Source organism: Neopelma chrysocephalum, unplaced genomic scaffold (assembly GCF_003984885.1).
Source record: "Neopelma chrysocephalum unplaced genomic scaffold, ASM398488v2 Primary Assembly neopelma1_96599, whole genome shotgun sequence".
In the NCBI taxonomy this organism is placed as follows: Eukaryota; Metazoa; Chordata; class Aves; order Passeriformes; family Pipridae; genus Neopelma; species Neopelma chrysocephalum.
Genome location: NW_020925244.1, coordinates 137,944 through 158,143, shown reverse-complemented (window position 1 = coordinate 158,143; position 20,200 = coordinate 137,944). Strand labels below are relative to the sequence as shown.

The 20,200-nt window shown below is 41.2% G+C and overlaps 1 protein-coding gene across 2 annotated transcripts in view; it reads left to right on the top strand.

Annotated features, from left to right (window-relative positions):
* The window catches only part of LOC113981506 (collagen type IV alpha-3-binding protein-like), a 103,978-nt gene that overhangs the window by 77,681 nt on the left and 6,097 nt on the right, over positions 1 to 20,200 (top strand). The window contains exons 8-12 of one of the 2 annotated variants that reach the window (XM_027708909.1): positions 7,468 to 7,560; positions 8,996 to 9,082; positions 10,043 to 10,135; positions 10,720 to 10,794; positions 15,134 to 15,229. In XM_027708909.1, coding sequence (XP_027564710.1) covers positions 7,468 to 7,560; positions 8,996 to 9,082; positions 10,043 to 10,135; positions 10,720 to 10,794; positions 15,134 to 15,229 — 444 coding nt within the window. The remainder of the gene's footprint in view (positions 1 to 7,467; positions 7,561 to 8,995; positions 9,083 to 10,042; positions 10,136 to 10,719; positions 10,795 to 15,133; positions 15,230 to 20,200) is intronic. The other variant, XM_027708910.1, reaches the window with a different exon arrangement.

Genomic DNA, 20,200 nt, shown 5'->3' with positions numbered 1-20,200 from the left:
AGCCACATGTTGATCATGTGGGTACTCCTGTTCCTTTCAGCATTCTTCCCTGCTACTGAAGGAATTGAGGAAAACACCACCTGTGCTCCTGTCCCTTCAACCAATTGCCCCAGTGCCCTGAAATCCTCCTTTTTGATTGCCCTAGGACTTCTCTCATCAACCTCATCGCTGCCGACCTGGACAACCAGCAGTGGGTGATAATCAGAGGGCCAAACCAGTCCATGTAGTCTCCTGGTAATCTCTCTTACCCCGGCCCCAGGGAAGCAGCAGACTTCCCTGTGGGATGGGTCAAGTCAACATACGGGGCCCTCAGATCCCCTCAGAAGGGAATCACCCACTATAATTACCCTTCTTTCTTTTTTAACACCTGAATTTGTGATCCATCTGGTTGACTGACTTGTTCTGGGTAACCCCCCAGATAGACCTTCTTCTCCACTATCATTTGCCCGACATATCATTTGCCCTACATAAAAAAGCATTTAGGCAGTTTTAGCTACTTACAACCAAGGAGCAAATACAGCAGACTAAACAGCAGACCAAACAGCAGACCAAACAGCACACAACACGAATCTGATGCATGTGCACTTACAGATCATATTCACAAAACTGTCTTGGACAATTATGGTTTATCAGCCAAAGGGAAAAAATGAAAATTACATCAAGAATACTTATTTGTCAGAAGAACCAGAAAACAAGTATTGCTTTATAACTGATGCAGAGGCAAGTCATCCAGCTCTCAACAGGCACATGCAAGCAGCTTAACACAAACAATGAAAACATGCATCATGCAAAGCCCCACCATTCTACTACCACAGAGAGCAGGTCACTGCTGCATTTATCTTGCAAAGCAGATTTATTTTTTTTTCACTGCAGAAATACTCAATTACATTGAGAAGAGGAATGTTGACACAAGCTAGCTGAATATGAGTCAGCAGTGTGCCCTGGCAGCCAGGAGGGTCAATCGTGTCCTGGGGTGCATCAAGCACATCATGGCAAGACAGTCAAGGGAGGTGATTGTCCCACTCTACTATGCACTGGCGTGGCCTCACCTTGAGTCCTGTATGCAGTTTTGGGCACCACAATATAAGAAAGATAAAAAGCTATTAGAAACCATCCAAAGGAGGGTCACAAAGGTGTTGAAGGGTCTAGAGGGGAAGCCATGCAAGGAGCAGCTGAGGTCACTTGGTTTGTTAACCCTAGAGAAGAAGAGACTGATGGGAGACCTCATAGTGGTCTACAGATTCCTTACAAAGGGAAGAGGAGGGGCAAGCACTGATCTCTTCTCTCTGATGACCAGGGATAGGACCCGAGGGAATGACATGAAGTTGTGTCAGGTGAGGTTTAGGTTGGATAATAGGAAAAGGTTCTCAACCTTGAGGATGGTTGAGCACTGGAACGGGCTCCCCAGGGAAGTGGTCACAGCTCCAAGCCTGCCAGAGTTCAAGAAGTGTTTGGACAATGCTCTCAGGCACATGGTGTGATTCTTGGGGTTGTCCTTGTGAGGAACTGGACTTTTTTAATTGCCTTAAAACATTGCTACTGTAGTGAGCTGTGCAAGCCCCCTGCCAGGGGACTGAAGATAAGGCTGAGGGGAGAAGGCCGTAGGGGCCAAGTTTTGGGTGTGTGATGTTTATCTAAAGGAGACCAGTGGCACTCTCTGGGCCTGTGATGTTTATCTCCTATGGGCCAGGCCATGTGTGGCAGTTTGGCCTGGCTCTCTTGCCAAGTCCAAGCTGTCTCCTCCCCCATCCTGCTCTCTCAAGTAAGGGGAAAAAAACGAACCACATAAAAACTGAAAGAAGTCCGAACGAAACGGAATTATATCAAAAATATAAATTTACATATATTTACAATTATATATACAATTTGAATATATTGTACACACAACAGGGAGCTCCTGAGGGGGAAGAAAAGGGAAAAGGGAGAGGGAAACAGGGATAAAAAACCTAAAAACAAATATCCTCCAAATATACCTGTTAATAGAGAGCTAGTGAATAAATACAAAAAACTAATTAAATACTTCCCTGAACGAGACAGCAGAACTGTGGGAAGCACCAACTAACTCCCCCACGCCTCCCGGAGGGACCGGAGATAAGAGCAGGTCCAAGCAGGCAGGCCCTGGCCTATACAAGCAAAGACCGTCTGCGGAGAGACCTGTCGCCTTCAGCCACCGGAAAAGAGAAGAGAGCGAGTTCTCTTATCTGCGCCTTATTTATATGTTGTGTTACGTTAAAGGATGATATGGAATACTTCCTTAGATTTCTGTCCCCTGTTGCTAAGGAAGACCTAAAAAATCCAAAAGCCAACCCACTACACCATGTCAAAGGGACCCTTTATGCATACACCCATCACTAATGCCTCGCTTTTAGCAGGGGCACCTCCAAAGCGGCCCACCCCCCCAAGCCATTATATAAATGAAAGGTTTTTAAGTTACATTCTGAAGGTTGGAAATTGTGTTTTTAAACCTTTGGAAGCAGGAAATCATTATAAAAACATCTTTTAATTTTGAAGCAGACTGCTAAAACAGTACACTTAGTAATTGTAATTGTAGAATTTTCTATTTAGTTTTCTTTCTGTTACCACAACAGTCAGATGACTGGAATAAAATTAATACAAAAGCATGTAGTGTTTTCTAAAGGTAATTGTAGTTACAGCTTTGCTTTCAACCTTTTATTCTTAGCTTTTAAGATCTTGCGCTTGACTTTTTATTTTTCCAGTGCAGTATAATTTTCATTATGAGCCTCTTGAATGTTTTTTAAAAATAGACTTTAAAAAAAAAAAAATGGATAAACAGGGAAAGGATTTAATATCTAGTATTTCGTCCATTGTTTTATTTGCAACAAAATTCTTGTGATGATCCTTTCATTATTGTCTTGACTACAGCAACATTTTTTTATTCTTGTTTCCTTTGGCTTTAATAATTGATATTAATGTGCAAATATTCTTCTGAATGTTTAATTTTACTTTAAGATTAACATGTTTAGGTAGTTTACTTTGTTCACCTTTCACAATTGTTACTTAATTGTCTCATTAAATTTTAGTTTCAATACACCAGTAATTTTTCTAGTGTGCAATCAAACAATTTCCCAGTTGCTGTCTTATTTAATGTTGTTGCCAAGAGAAGCTGTCAGATTTTCAGAGTTATCTTTTGATACATGCGGATTATCACTAATTTGCAGATTAAAGTACAGAAAGTGTGGGGATGGGGGGAGATTGGTTTTTGGTTTGGATTTTGTTTTTATTATTTGTTTTTCTTTTTAAGTGTTCTGGTAAAACTTGTATGCTTTTGGTGACTTACACTCAAGTCTCCAGTTACTCTCAAAATAGGCAAACATGAAAAATTTTGAGAAACATAAGTGTTAGCAATTATTGCCTGTTTGTGATGGTTTCAGGAAGGGAAAATCCTACATTCACAGATAAAGGCAATACTGTCTTCATGTAAGTGCTACTTTTTTCCTAAGAATTTTCCTGTGGAAAACTATATTACTTTGTTTTGCATCCAAAATGTTGCTTTATTTTTTAAACTTTTCTTTAGAAACTGGTAAGTATGTGTTCCAGAGTGAAGGTTACCACCCAATTCACAGTTGGTAAAATCAGCTTTCAGTGTTGTTAAGGGTATGCCATTAAATCATTTAAGTTCAAATTGGATTGCTGAATGATTATACTCATATTTGCAAGTAGTGTGTGGTGTCCAGTTGCTGAAAGGGAACAGAGAAATGTCTTATGTGCTAAAGTTGAATTCTGCAAGAATTTGAGAAGTTTTTATAGCTTTTTCTATGGAAATATCTGGCAATATGTAGAATTTGAAGAGGAAATACTAGGCTCAATCTTATTCCAGCATAACTACTTCTTTATTCCAAGTATGCAATGACATATATGTCATTAGTGGTTCTAGTACAGTGTCATGGTTTGAGCAGGCCCAAAATCCAATTCTGATTCCTAGCCCCCCACCCACATCTCAACCCCATGTGAGATGGGTTTTCCAGACAAAAACACGAGACTCAATATGGGGGAAGGAATATATTACAAAGACTATACACATAAATAAATACTATAATACACTGCATACAATCTTAACTCTATATCTATCTCTACCATGACAATAATATTTACAATGGGCCCAATCTCTTCTCCCTCCAAATAAAAGTTCAGGAGAGAAGAAGAAGAAAAGACCCCTTCCAGTCTCTCAGCAACAGGTCTCTCTCTAGGCAGCAGGCTTTCTTCTTCTCTTTCAGGCAGCAGTTGCAGCTGGATCCTTGCCAATACACACGAGGGGGGTCTCCAAGTCCCTCTCGGCCCTCCGTCTTCAAAACGGGGGTCTTTCCGTGGACTACGTAACCCCAGACAAGGTCGTTCCACCACGGTCATATCACGAAGCACGGGGGTCTTCGTGACAGTCTGGTATCTTCAGGGGAAATCAAGCCCCTTCACAGAGCTTCTGTGCTCTGCCTCAAAGATGGCTGCCAGCTTCTCTGAAGCTGCAGCAAGGAGGGGGGGGGGAAGCCCAAGGTCACCCCCTCCACACACATTCCTTTGGCCATCCTGGCTGAGCTCTCAGGAGGCCGGAGCTTCTTAGCTCCTCTCTGTAGTGCATACTGCACTTTAGGACTCCACTCAGTCCACCACCCCCTCCTCTTTCTCGGAGGGGTCTCTAGCGAGTTTGGGGGTTTTGGTTTGTCCAGTTCTTACCCTCCGAAACTCTCTTCCTGCTGCTGGCTCGGGTCTCTTGTCTTGCTTTCTGCTGCTGGCTCTTTTAGTTTCCTCAGACAGCTCTCTGTCTGCTTCAGTTGCATACCGGCATCTGCTGCTTCTCTTGGTTCTTATCAGTTGGCTCTTTGCCACTGCTCTTCGGACACTGCTGTTCTGCTGCTCCTCCGTCGCTGCTCCCAGCGTCTCTCACTTCTGCTTACAGGGGAGAAACTCCCCCAGTTCCTAGCCACAGGCACTCAGTCCAGTCTGACACTGTTCCGAGTCCCTGCAGCCCCCAACCGGGGGCTGGGGGGGGCAGAGGCCCCCAAGGGGCCGGAGCCCCTTCTCCTCGTGGCCTCTACAACATGGCCACCTCTTCTTCTCACAACAAGAACCACTGCTCCTTTTCCGGTCTCCAGAGATATGTTTATATTTTGCAGGAGCACTGATTGGGTTAAGCCCCAAGGGTCACCACCCCCTGGGGGTTACCACTTTCAGCTTTAGGGGGAAAACCTGGCTCAAACCAGTACATACAGTCACACAACTTTTATGGGAAAATGATGTTGATTTGTTAGTCTCTGCATGGAGTTAGCAAAATTATTCACATGGCTTCTATGCCAGGTAATTATAGATACAAGCTTGCATGCTTGCAAGTATCTCACCCCATTCAACAAGTTAGCTTTCTACCAGTCTTACTTTTCACTCTTTATCACTGCCCAAGCGTCTGTGTCAAATAGTTTATATAAAATGTCCTATGCCAAGTCTAACCCTCATAAAATCATAGACTATCCTGAGCTGGAAGGGACCCACAAGGATCATTGAAGTCCAACTCCTGGTCCTGGACAGGACAACCCCAAAAATCACACCATGTGCCTGAGAGCATTGTTCAAACACTTCTTGAACTCAGACTGGTTTGATGTTGTGATCACTTCCCAGGGGAGCCTGTTCCAGTGCCCAACTATCCTCTGGGTGAAGAACCTTTTCCTAATATTAAACCTAAACCTCCTCTGACTCAGCTTCATGCCGTTCCCTCGGGTCTTATCACTGATCACCAGAGAGAAGAGATCGACCTCTGCCCCTCTGCTCCCCCTCGTGAGGAAGTTGTAGACTCTATGAGGTCTCCCCTCAGTCTCCTCTTCTCCAGGCTGAACAAACCAAGTGACCTCAGTCACTCCTCATATGGCTTCCCCTATAGACTCTTCACCATCTTCATGGCCCTCCTTTGGATGCTCTCTAATAGCTTTATATTCTTCTTATATTGTGGTGCCCAAAACTGCACACAGGACTCGAGGTGAGGTCTCACCAGTGCAGAGTAGAGCGGGACAATCACCTCCTGCGGCGAAGGCCCCTCACTCAGCACCCTTTTCGGCAAATGAATCCACAGGAGACAGACTTTGTCCAGGAAGAACTCTCTTGTAACTTTATTACTCCATTTATCTACAGAATAAGGGTCTGAGCTATCAAGCCAGGCCAGATTTTACTTATCTGCACACATTCCACACAGACACTCCCGTGGCTGCCTTCAACCACAAAGAACAACCATGCTTCAAGCGGCTTTCCAGCTTGACCTTGCGATTCTTTTCCCACACACGGTAATCTTAGCTCTGGCTTGTTCAGGACCACAATATTTTTGCTTTAATATTTTCTTCTTCTTCTATCATCCAGATGGCTGATGTTGTCTTGTTTAGCTGTTCCTACAACCTCCCTTGACCAGTTCACGATGCTGAGCTTGATCACCCCAGGACCTAGTTGACACTTTTGGCTGCCAGGGCACACTGCTGACTAGTATTCAACTTGCCATGAACCCAAACCCACAGATCTCTTTCCATGGGGCTGCTCTCCAGCCTCCTGTTCCCCAGTCTGTAACATACATCCAGGGTTGCCTCGTCCCAGGTGCAGAATCTGTCACTTGCCCTTGTTAAACTTCATACAGTTGGTGATTGCCCAGTCCTCTAATTTATCGAAGTCTCTCTGCAGGGCCTCTCTGCCTTCAAGGGAGTCAACAGAGTCAGCCAATTAAGTGTTGTCAGCAAACTTAGTATCCCTTTGAGTCCTGCATTCAAGTAATTTATGAAGATGTTGAACAGAACTGGCCCTAAAATGGAACCCTTTTGCACCCCACTAGTGACTGGTCACCAGCCTAATATAACCCCATTTAGTATAACCCAGCCTGTCAGCCAGTTGTTCACCCACCACACGATGTGTTTATCTAGCTGTGTGCTGGACATTTTGTCTAGAAGGATCCTGTGAGAGACAGTATCGAAAGCTTTACTGAAATCCCAAAAGATTACATCAACTGGCTTACCTTGATCAACTAAATAGGTGATCTTGTCATAAAAGGAAATTAAGTTTGTCAAGCAGGACTTTCCCCTCATGAACCTGTGCTGGCTGTGACCAATGACTGCGTTGTCCTTCAGGTGTTTTTTGATAACTCCCAGAATATTGTCCATGATTTTATCAGGCACTGAAGTGGGACTGACCCTCAACAAACCATGAATAGCTATGATTAAACTAGATACCCGATTTTTCTTGCTGATCTAGTTTCTTCCATGTGACTTAAAGAAGTTATGCTCAAGGTAGCTAATTCCCCAAGCTTTGTATTATATATGCATCTATATGGACACATATAACGCATGCATTCAAATAAAATCAGAAAATAAGCATCTTTGCAATTGTTACTGTGGAATAAAACCTATACTGGTCATTCCATTTATTGGCATGCTGACTCTTATCAGCCAATTCATTCTTGATGCATCAAATGATAATGTAATTTTACAGGAGATAGAGAAAAGGAGAAGAATTGAAGAAGCATACAAAACTGCTGTGACAGAACTGAAGAAAAAGTCCCACTTTGGAGGACCAGACTATGAGGTACAAATTCTGCTTTTGAAATTTTTTAAAATGCTAAGGCTTTTAAAGATTGGTTTGTTTCTCAAAGGAGTGTGTGTATAAATCAAGGTCTTTGGCTGTGCAAGGGTGTTCATGCCACTTTTTCTGCCTTGGAAACTGAAACTAAATGAAGAATCTAAATCATTCATTGTTTTGAGAATAGAAGTCTGTCTTCACCTCAGGTTTCCTTATTCTGCTTTTGTCAAAAGTATTTTGCTTGCAGATATTTTTGCTGACTTTTAAATTCTTTTTTTCTACATTTTATACTGCTCATTTGCAAGTTGTGTACTCTTACATTTTAATGAGTCAGCTGTATAGATATGTAATGCAAATATGAAAGCCCTGACTGCAGAGGCAGTCCTAGAATCTGAAGTTTAATTTGAATTGATTTTTAACTTGTCACTGCCACTTGAAATGTATTGATAAATTCAATGACTTTAGGTTCTGCTTCATCTGTTAAATTGCATGTTTTATCAACTTCCTCCTCAGTTTGGTTATTTAATCAAAGTCTAAGGCTCCTAAACTGCCTTCTGAAAAATAATATAAACTAATGCACCTATAATGCAGTTTGCATAACTTTTAAGAACTTCACCCTTTCATTTACATTAATCAAACAGGTTTCTACTTACAAATCATAGCCTGAGAAATAGTATTAATATGTTTAGATATTTAAAAGGTTTTATGAGCTTATGTTCTCCATTGTGACTGAGGCACTGTAAAGAAAAAGATGGATAGGAAGATGGACTTTGTCTACCTGATTATGAACCCAGCTGCTTCTCCCAGATATCCCTGTTGTAAAGTAGATTTTTTAAATTTGCTGGACCGGTTTGTTTTACAATACAATAAAGGCAGTAAACCTAGTTTTCCTAAATTATCATTTTACTTAGTGGACACAAGTTTTTAATAATTGACTCAACTCTATCTGCTGTTTATTGTTAAACTGTTCTTTCCAAGAATTCTCAGTAGTGATCCACAGGTTTTTGTCTTGTGCTTTGAGCACATATCTGAAATTTACCCTAAGGCACTGGAATACTTGGAAGGAATCTAAATACACAATTATGTTAATATATTTACTTTATCGACATACTGTAAACATTTTTAAGAGAATATATATAGTAATTAAAATCTGACTCTGATATCAAAGCATATTAACACTGTTACTCAGTCTTCAGTTTCCTGAGGTTTTTGTTTATATTACTATCCCTAAATTGTAGTCAAAGGAAATAACTTCCTTTAACAAGTAGAGTTTTCAGATGAATTCTAATATAAGAATATTGGTGAAAATATTTAGGATCTATGAAAGAAATTTCCTTCTGTCAGTTATATGCATAATACATAAATAGTTATTTCTAATATTGAACTTAAGTGGAGCTCTCATCTCCAAAATTTTGAACTAGTTTTGTTTCTTATGCTCTAGGAGGGTCCTAATAGTCTGATTAATGAAGAAGAATTCTTTGATGCTGTTGAAGCTGCTCTCGATAGACAGGATAAAATGGAAGAGCAGGTATTGATACTTGAAAAATATGTTAATGATGGGCACTTCATGGAAGACTTCTGGGACTTAATCAGTCCTGGGGTGCATCTCCTGAAACTAGATATTTTATAGTGACACTTATAAGTGGGATTCACTACTTAATATTTATATGGTTAAATATCATTGCTTAACACTAATTTTGAGAAAGTGATTTGACAGCTTGCATAGAAAAGGATAGTATAAGTGTTAATTGATTGTCTCTGGTTTCTAACTCCTAAATAAGTGTATTAGTCCTGTATAAAACTTATCTTCATATGTAACTGATGTCCTGTGCAAATAAGAATATCTAATACTGCAGATTTTTTTCAAAACCTAAGTTTCTTTTGACTGTAGCAGTATGTGAAATAAGAAAGACATAGTTCTATTGGTTTTTGGTTTTGTTTAAAAATTGTGTAAGCTCTGGTTATTTCTCTAACTCATTTCTTGAATACACTTCAGTGACAAGGATCAAAAAGGGATAAGATGTGTGTGATGGAATATATAGAATATGAGAACAAATAGTAGTGTATAAAATGAGAGGGAATAGCAAAGTGGTGCCTCCTTTGTCTTGAAAGGTTTTAGAATATAGTGAATACAATGACGGTTAAGAATTATAAGACTTTCTAGTACCCAGCAGAGCTTATCTATGTTGGGGTCTCTTAGCGGAAAGTATAAGTTTAGAGTGACTGTTGTACTACTACATGGATACAACATCTGTAATGCTGCCAATCTATTTTGCTTAACATAGAAATATACCTTGAAGTATAGATGAATGGGTAATTCAGTCTCTAGGCCCATTTTCTTCCTGAGAACTCCAGCAGGTTGACAACTTCATGTCTGTCATGGACAGCACTAGTTGTTGTAGCCACTATATAGATTGAAGGTGCCTCACTCTTTCATAGTCCATCCAGTAGCAGTTGACCACCAGTAATGAAACCTATTTTGTTGCAGTCCCAAAGTGAAAAGGTCAGATTATACTGGCCAATATCCTTACCTTCTGGAGATGCATATTCTGCTGTGGGTACTCATAGATTTGTCCAAAAGGTAAGATAATTCTCATGATCTCCTCTGTATAATTTGTATATTTATATATTTTATATGGGTAGGTAAGATTGATTTATTTTTTTTAAATTATTTTTTAGGTGTTTCTAGTATAACTTTCAGTGGTTTACTCATTTTCAATTAAAGTAGCTGGAATTGCAGAAGGACTGTTTTCTGTCTTGGCTAAAAAAAATCCTGATTTCAGTATCTATTTAGAATACTCTTGATTTGTATCAAACTGGTCAGTTAGAAAATATATTAAAGAAAAAAAACCCAACTTGCTAACCTCGGTGTTTTGAAGATACCTTCACCAAAATTCATTCAATTGATGAAAAAAAAATCCAGTCTCTTGCATTAAGATCAATTGACTTTTTTTAGTGTTAATGGAAACACTATACCTTTTTTAGGGCGGCACTGGGAGCATAATACATAATAGGTGCATGAAATCAGCATTTGCCGCTGTGCTTGCTACTTATGGTGCTTTTGTTTTCATTTTCTTCATTATCTTGTGCTTACAAGTTGGTACTGAATGCTCTGTTGTGCCTTTGTTCTGATTACTTGGTTTTTTCTTTGTCTGTCTCTGGTAGCCCTATAGTCGTTCTTCCTCCATGTCTTCCATTGATCTAGTCAGTGCCTTTGATGTTCACAGATTCAGCGCCCAGGTACTGTATTAATGTGTAGAGTGGGGGTTGCGTATCTTTGCTGCATTTCATCCTCTTCTCTAGAACCTGGGTTTTTTGTTACATAAATCACTGTTTGCTTTAAACTAGTATGTTGAGACCAAAAAAAAGGAGTTATCTATTTCTATATTAAATGGTTGTCTTTTTACATTCTGCTTGCATGCATATTACTTGTGCAGAGGCCCAAATCTTGTGAAACTGTTGGATCAATTTCAGTAGCTTTAATAAAAATACTTACAACTTGAAAATTTTGCATTTCTGATTATAATAAAAGTAATAAAATAACATCTGTTTTGCATGGGCTGGAGATGGTCTTTGCTTCAAATTGAATAGTTTTTCATGGTTTTAAATCAAAGGTTTAATTTTGTCTTTAAAATTTGTTGTCGCTTGTAATAACTTTAAGATACCAAATTTTAAGGTTCTCTATTATAATTACTTACCTCTACAACTAGTTTTATTACCAAAAGGTCATAAAGTATGCTGTTAAAAAATGAGATTATGGATATGAGAACTTTTACTGAAGAATTCCAATATATTCAATTATCCTTCAGAAAATGTCTGAAATCCTGAATAAGTGAATTTAGTTGTAGTGACATATTCTAGTAATGTACAAAATTACTCTAGCTGCTTGCTCTGAAGATCATAGTTTAGAGTTGAATTAGATAAGTAAGTTCATGTGTTTTGTCTTTATTCTCAAAAAAAAATCATTCAGACATAGCATTCATGCCATTACTTTCCTTCTGCTGTGGTCCATATGATTGTGAATATGGGTCTTCCTTCTGGGATCTGTTGTTTTGGGGTTTGTTTGTTTGTTTTTAAATTATTAACTAACACTGCAAACAGACTGCTTTTTCGAATAGAAGGAATGGATTTTCTTTTGATTAATAGAGCCTGGAATCATGCTACCTGCATACCTTGCCACCAGCTTTGTGAGCAGAACCCTAACACTTAAGGACTTGCTTATTGGACTGAAATCCCAACACTTGCCTTGACTTATTGCAGTCAGTTAATTTCTGGAATTTGAACTTCTCACAAGGGGAAAAAGTACGCGGGTCATATTGCACAACACTAATAGGCTGATCTACTGGTACTCCAGTAGTCACATTAGTAATTCAAGTTTGGTTTTGTTTGGGAGAAGGAGGGAAATCAAGTAATAGAAAGCAAGTTTGATTCTAAAGATAGAAAATTGGTTGTCTATCAGGCTACATTGCCAGTTCAGTGTAAGGGAAACGCATAGTCATTAAAATATGTGAACCTTTTCATTTTCATCTCTTATGCCTGGGATAACATTTGTGGACCCATATGGTAAACCTGAGTATCAGACCATTAGTGTGGCTGAAAACCTAATCACTTAAAAACAAATCTGAGGTTGATCAGGTCCTTATCACAATAATGCAAATTGACATTAAAGTTCAGGGTCAAATGGACTGAATTATGGGGTCAAGGTGTTGCTCTTTCCAGCAGGTGCAGGGATTACACTATGTAGAAGCTACTACCCAGTGTCTTAGAATGTGATTTCAAGTTAACTGACTCACTACAGAAAGAATGATCCTGCTAACTTAAAAGAAACCTACTCCCCTCTGCCCCCTTCTTTCCCCATATCTTCCCTAGAGCAAACTTGCCAGTTCAGTAAGTTGCTCCACCTGCTCTGGAGCGTCATTGCTAGCTAACAAGCAGGTGAAAGACAACTGAGAGCATGAAGAGAAAAGCAGCACACCTTTTGGTGACAAGCTGTTGTAGACCTTATTATTAGGAAATTGTCCTCTGTCCCCAGGCTGAGGATTTGACTTTTGGAAAGGCAAGCTAAATCTTGACTCTGAACAAATGAGACTTGCTTCTAGACTTCATTTATATGAAGGAAATCTTGGTAAAAGGTCAAATAGAAACTTGCAGCTTTGTTTTTAAGATTGAGAAGCATAAACATATTCTGATGGGAGCTGGTTCTTCAGTGTGCTTTCAGAAAGGCATTGATTTGTCTCTGCCAGTTGAGTAGGAGGCTGCGGGCTTAAAATGCTGCAAATGTGTTGCAGATCACTTTCTCCTTTTAAAAGACTATCAGACTTTAAAATAGATTGAGATGTTCTGAGGGCCTTTTAAATGAAGAACTGCCCATTTAATGTTCAGACCAAGACTGCGTGGGATAGAGGTACTTTTGCAGACCATTCCTGTAGTCTGCCAGGAACCCAGAGGTAATAGTGTAGCCACCCCACTGGGAAAGAAGCTGTGAATTTTGACTCTGTGCCTAATGTGGTACCTGAAATAGGTGCAGGCTGACAGTGACCAGCAGGTAGATCACAGTTTGGACAGGTAGTATGCACAAAGCAGTTGTAGGCACTGCAATTACTTGGTCAAATAGAAGTAATTGTTATTGAAAAACGACATTCGCTCTCCTCTGAAAGCTGCAATGATAATACCTCTCCTTTCCCAAACCTAAGGGGAAGCTGTCTGAAAGATGTATTAGCAGGAATGAAACTTTATTGGGAGAGAGAGGGAGAAAAAAAACTAAAAACGCCTTTCACATTTTCAGAGGAAGTCAGGGGGCTAAATGCTGAACAATTCCAAAGGCCCTAAACTGTTTAGATTGTACTCTCAGGCACATGGTGTGATTCTTGGGGTTGTCCTGTGCAGGACCAGGAGTTGGACTCAATGATCCTTGTGGGTCATGTCCAACTCAGGATATTCTATGATTCTCTGATACTCCTGTCAATGCCTCATTCTCTTCTTTGCTATTCTCCTCCTCCCTCTGCATTTAGCATAAAGCAAAAAGCAGCAAAATACAAAACAAACACATACAAGCCAGCTTTGTCCCTAATAGATTAGGAGCTAGGGGAGGAGATAGAGACTCTAAAGGTGTTGCAGGTAAAGTTGGGAGCATAGTGAGGATTCCCTTCTAAAAGAAGTGTGACCTAGAGCTAGTAAATTGAATATTTAAATAGCCCACATTCTTACCTGGCTTGGATTGTACTGTGTCATTGTATCACTGGAAAAAAAATAATTGGAAGAATATATAAAAGCAGAAACACAAATCTTATAGATGTTTATAGTTCATTATAACTAAAAAAGAAATTAAAGAAAACAAAGAAAACCCCTAAAACTGGACTCATAACTTGGTTTCTGTAGAAAATTCTATAGTTAAAATAAGATAAAGTAGCATTTCTATCGAAAGAATTTTATTTGTATGTTGTACTTTGAGGATTTTGACTTGATTCAATTTTTTTTCTTCCAGTTGTACAAAAACCACTCATAGGTTCAGGCTATTAATCTTGGGATTATACACTTCTTAGACTAATCTATACGTTGGTCAATTGACAAACCTTTGTTTGCAATGCTTTTCCTTTTTAAAAAAGGTATTTCAAGTGATTCAGGAAAATAGTGTCAGTTACGCAGACTTATTTGCTGTGATGAGTTTTAGTAGTCACCTACATTTAAGGTGGAAAAAGTTATTAAATTGTTTTCAGCACTTGTAAACGTTACACAGCAATGGATAGTTTATATTTTTGTCTCTTTTTATTTGGGGGAGAATAGGATTTGGAAATGGGGGAGACAGACACAAAAGAAACGTATAATAAGACTGTAGATTTAAAATAAAAATTCATTTCCTGTCCCACCCCCCATTTTCATGCACAGTTTGGAAAAAAAAAAAGTATTCACATAGCTTGATAAAAATGTATCAAATATTTGACCTTTAAGAAAAGCACGCAACTGTCTTGCTAAGTAATTTTTAAATGCATATTTTATAATAGTGGAGTTTCTGCATCATCATAATTTTTTTGAATGTAAGCATTTCTGTTCTGTTTTTCTAGCTGGCAACTGTACAAAGATGCCAATGAAACAGAATAGGCATGCTTTTCTCATGACTGTTTCCTTCACTGCTCTTTCAATATAACTTTTGATATGCATTCACCTTTTTAGAGCTTGTTTGTCTGTCTCCTCCCCTCCCCATCAGCTTTTTAAATGCTCTTCAGTGAATACTGGCTTTCAAGTCTTACAATGCATTGTAATTCTATTTGGAGATACTGGAAGTAATTTCCTATATGCTGAAATAAAACTGTCTTAGATAGAAATTGTGAGTTTTGACAGTTTAAAGGTGCAAAGGAAGGATAGGGAAGTACCAATAAAGAATGAAGTTGGAAGTCAAATCAAGATTTTGGCTTTTGCTCCTGAAGGCCAGAAGTATCTGCTTGATCTTAACCTGTAATAGAAGGCTCTGTTGTCCAAGTTCAGCTCCTGCACAGGATTTGAAGTATTGACTTATGGCTTCCAATACTGTACCAAGAAGATGAAAGGAATGATTTAAAAATGTGTATTTTTTCCTTTAAAGGTGGAAGAAATGGTACAAAACCATATGACATATTCCTTGCAAGACATAGGAGGAGATGCCAATTGGCAGCTAGTGGTAGAAGAAGGAGAAATGAAGGTAAGCATTTGGTTTTTTGCTTAATTGATATAAGATGATATGCTGTGAAGACAGATATTTTTATTCTCTTTGAATACTATTACTAAGCAAGTTATGCTGTTAAAACTTCTCTCAGAGAATAGCATCATTTTAATTAGGACTGGAGACCACAAGAGCTACAGCTTCTAATATATATATTCAGCAAAATCTTATGCAATACTTGCAATAGCTTTGTCTTTACTGATTCCTTTCTCATTTTCCACTTAAAACTTTGTATCAACATGGTGTGTAAATTCAATGTATGAAAATGTTATATGGTAGCAAGTTACTGTCTGCTACTCCACTGTGCTCGTACGCATTCTTGTGCATAGTGATAAATAAGGTAGCTTAATTCAGGAGGGATAGGCAGAGCAGGTGAGGTGGGGGGGTGGCATTTTATATAATGGAGGGGCTGGAATGTATGGAGCTCACAGTTGGCAATGGCACAGCTGAGAGCCTCTGGGTAAGGATCCTCACTCATTCACTCATGGCTAGGCTTCGCGAACGAAGATTTGGGAAGGGCTCTACCCACGTTTGTTGCAAGCGCGTTGGTGGCTAAAAAGGCCAATACGAGATAGGCACGTCCGGTTGCAAAAGGCACAGCAGAAAGACTCCTTAGATGGTATATTCTGCAAGACACGATTCTTTCTGCGTTGTCTTTTCTCCTCAAGGATGATCCTGCGAGCTTTCTCAAAAGCATCAGCAGCGTTATAGGTGGTGTGTCTCCAGGCCTCCCGATTGGAGGCCAGAGTAGACCAGTTATGGTGGTCAATATGGCCAAGGCTGAGATGTTGCTTCAAGGAGTCCTTGTATCTTTTCTTCAGGGCTCCTCTCTTGCGGCAGCCGGTGGCAAGTTCACCATAAAGCAGGATCTTAGGGAGGTGGTGGTCCTTCATCCTGGAGACATGCCCTGCCCAACGCAGCTGTGTTCTCAGTAACATGGCCTCAATACTTGTGACTGCTGCTTGTTCAAGAACAGATGTATTGGTCACATAATCTGACCAGTGGATGTTTAGGATTGTACGGAGGCAGCATTGATGGAAGCGTTCTAGGAGGTGCAGGTGGTGGCAGTAGATGACCCATGATTCAGATCCATATAAGAGAGTAGACAGCACTATGGCTCTGTAAACACTGATCTTTGTACTTTTCTTCAGGTGTTTATTTCGTCAAACTCTTTTACGAAGCTTTCCGAAAGCACTATATGCCTTTGCTAACCTGTTGTCTATCTCCCCGTCAATCTTACCATCCAAGGAGATGAGGCTGCCTAGGCAATTAAACTGCTGGACTAATTTGAGATCTGATTGGCCAATGGTGATGTGGGGATGATGGGGGACTTCCTGAGGTGCTGGTTGATGAAGAACTTCTGTCTTCTTTAAGTTGACTTCCAGCCCAAAGAGCTCAGCAGCATCTGCAAAGCAGGATGTTTAACGCTGCAGGGCTGCTTCTGTATGGGCAACAAGGGCAGCGTCATCAGCGTAAAGCAGCTCCCGGACAAGATGGTTTAAGGTCTTGGTGTGGGCCTTCAGTCGCCTTAGGTTGAATAGGTTTCCATCAGTACGGTATTGAATGTAGATACCATCCTGATCACCGAGGTCTGCCGTGGCCCTTTGGAGCATCATGCTGAAAAAGATTGTGAATAGGGTAGGAGCGAGAACGCAGCCTTGTTCCACACCATTCTTTATTAGAAAGGGCTCAGAAAGTGTGTTGCCATATCTGACTTGGCCATGCTAATCCTCGTGGAGTGAGATGATCATTTTAAGGAACTTGGGGGGACAACCTAACCATTCCAAAATCTGCCACAGACCTTTTCTGCTCACAGTATCGAAAGCCTTGGTGAGGTCGACAAAGGTTACATAAAGACCTTTGTTCTGTTCCCTACACTTCTCTTGCAGTTGCCTGAGAACAAATACCATGTCTGTGGTACTCCTGTTGGCCCTGAAGCCACACTGACTTTCAGGTAGAATTCCTTCTGCTATAGCAGGTATTAGTCTGTTCAAGAGTATTCTTGCCAGGATTTTGCCAGCAATGGAGAGCAGAGTAATACCACGGTAATTTGAGCAATCTGATTTAATTCCTTTCTTCTTATACAAAGTGATGATGACTGCATCACGAAGGTCTGATGGTAGTTCGCCTAGTTCCCAACAGCGCACCAAAAACTCATGAACTTTGGTATGGAGTGCAAGGCCCCCATGTTTCCAGACTTCGGGTGGAATTCCATCAACCCCAGCTGCCTTTCCGATTTTCACCTGCTGTATGGCCTTGAGGGTTTCTCCCAAAGTGGGGGCAGTATCCAATTCATACTTTACCGGTTGTTGTGTGATGGACTGAATTGCTGAGTCTTGGACTACACGGTTGGTACTGAAAAGAGTCTGAAAGTGTTCAGACCATCGATTCAGAATGGAGGTTTTATCTGTTCGAAGGGTTTGACCATCAGCACTGAGTAGAGGGCTTTGTACCTGGTATGTAGGCCCGTATGCTGTTTTCAGGGCCTCATAGAATCCTTTGTGATCACCCATGTCTGCGCATAATTGAGTTTTTTCAGCTAGATCGATCCACCACTTGTTCTGGATGTCACGGAGTTTCTGTTGGAGCTTGCTGCATGCAAGATGAAAGGCTATTTTTCTTGCATGACAGGATGGCAGTGCAAGGTGTGCTTGGTGGGTGGTTCTCTTCTTCCTCAACAATTCCTGGATCTCTTGATTGTTTTCATCAAACCAGTCCTTGTTCTTCTTGAGGGAGAACCCTAAGGATTCTTCAGAGGATTGCAGGACCCTGTTTTTAATATGGTGCCAAATTGTTTCAGGAGACAAATCTGTAGAATCTATGTAATGGTTTTCGAGCCTAGTTTGAAGGTTTGCCTGGAATTTGTCTCTCACTGTGGCTGATTGGAGATTGTTAACTTGGAGTCTTCTCCTTGGGATACTGCCCCTTTTAGGTTTGAATTTGAGATTGAAGTTGCATTTACAGTGCACAAGCCGATGGTCTGTTTGGCATTCTGCGCTGGGCATCACACGGGTATGGAGGACATCGCGGACATCTCTCCGTCGCACCAAGACATAATCAATGAGGTGCCAATGCTTAGATCTGGGGTGCATCCAGGTTGTCTTCAGACTATTTTTCTGCTGAAAGATAGTATTAGTGATGGTGAGCTGTTGCTCCGCACAGAATTCTAGTAGAAGTCGACCATTATCGTTGCAGTTTCCAACACCATGCTTGCCTAATATTCCTTTCCATGCTTCAAAATTCTTACCTACTCTGGCATTGAAATCACCAAGGATAATGATCTTATCACCTGCAGGCACCTTTTGGGTAAGGCGGCGCAGGTCAGCGTAAAATTTATCTTTTTCAGCAGGTAAGGATTAAGGGACAAACAAATAATGGAGATGTCATTGTGGGAGTCTACTATAGACCACCTAGCCAGGACGATGATGCCAATAAATTAATCTTCAAAGAACTAAGGGACACTTCCAAATCAACTGCCCTTGTCCTTATGGGAGACTTCAACTTGGCAGATGTTAACCACACAACTGGTACAAACAGGTCCAGAAGATTTGGAGCTAAGGTAAAAAAGAAGGTGTATGGACATTAGAAGCAAGGTCAGGTGATGTGGGAGGACTACAGAGATGCTATGCTGCTCGCCACTGTAGGGAGAAAATTTGTGCGGTGAAAGCTCAGCTGGAGTAGAATCTGGTCAGAAATGTGGGGGACAATAAAGACAGCTTTTTAAAATCCATTAATAGCAAAAGGTAATGCAGAAATAACATCGGCCTGTTACAGGATGAGAATGGTCACCTCACTGTTCCAACTCGCTTAGGTACAGAGAGGCAAAGTGTGCCTCTATCCATAAATGCAGGGAGGAATTTAAGTTTGAATATACCCAAAAGCGAGATTAAGACACAAACAAGGTCAAATTTTGGTATCCAAAACGATAATTCAACTTTATTAACTATAAAAAGAGGCAGAGAGAGAAAGAAGGAAAAATAGAGAAAAGTGGGAAAAGCTAAGAATAATTACAAGAAGCACAGGAAAGAGATTACCACCACCATGAACTCTGCGCTGGATCTCCTCCTTGGTGATGGGGGAGTCTGTCGGTTCGTTCTCGGGTCTTTTGTCTCTGCGGCGTGAATGGAGTTCTCGCAGCGTGTGTAGACCCTGCGGCGCGTCCTGGGTCCTGCCGGGCTGGTCGCGATGCTGAGCGGGTAGTGCCGGGGCGCGGCTCGTGTGTGGGCAGCGGCGTGTGTGTGCCCACGGTGTGTGCCGGGCAGCAGCGTGTGCGTGCCCGCGGCGTGGGGCAGGGCGGGGGGGGGAGGGGTCAGGGTTTCTCGCCTTAGGCTGTGCGGCGCAGCCCCGACCTCTTCCCGGCTCAGTGCGTTTACGATCTCCGGAATGTGGAGATCTGCGAGTGTGGCGACTGCGGCGTATCCCGCGGCGCGTGTGGGAGGCAGGGTTTCCTGCCTTCGATCTTCCGCGCGGCGCCTCCCCCCCTCCCCCGCCCCGATCCCGCGGCATGTCTTCGATCTCTTCACCGGGCGTGTCTTAGGCACTTGTTTATATAGGGTCGGAGGCGGTGTGCCTTACGGTGTGTGGTAACAACGTAGCAACGACACGTTTAATATGAAACCAGTCTCAGTACCGCATGCAGGTGCTACTGTCCCCCGACTCATGGTTATTTGAACAGTCAAAACAATTCGCTTCTTGCAGTTCGAACAAAGACAAACAGCAGGCAGTGACGGAGCATGCTCTGCTTCTGTCAGTGCTTTATGCTCACAAACAGGGACATAGACAAGGCAGAGATGTTTAATGCTTTCTTTGTCTCTGTCTTCAACAACAATGATGGGCTAAGGGGGTCCCCCTGCCCTGAGCTGGAGGACCATGACTGTGAGAATGATAAACCCCCAGTTGATCCTGAACTTGTGCAGGATCTGCTGCTCCAGCTGGATCCGTATAACTCTA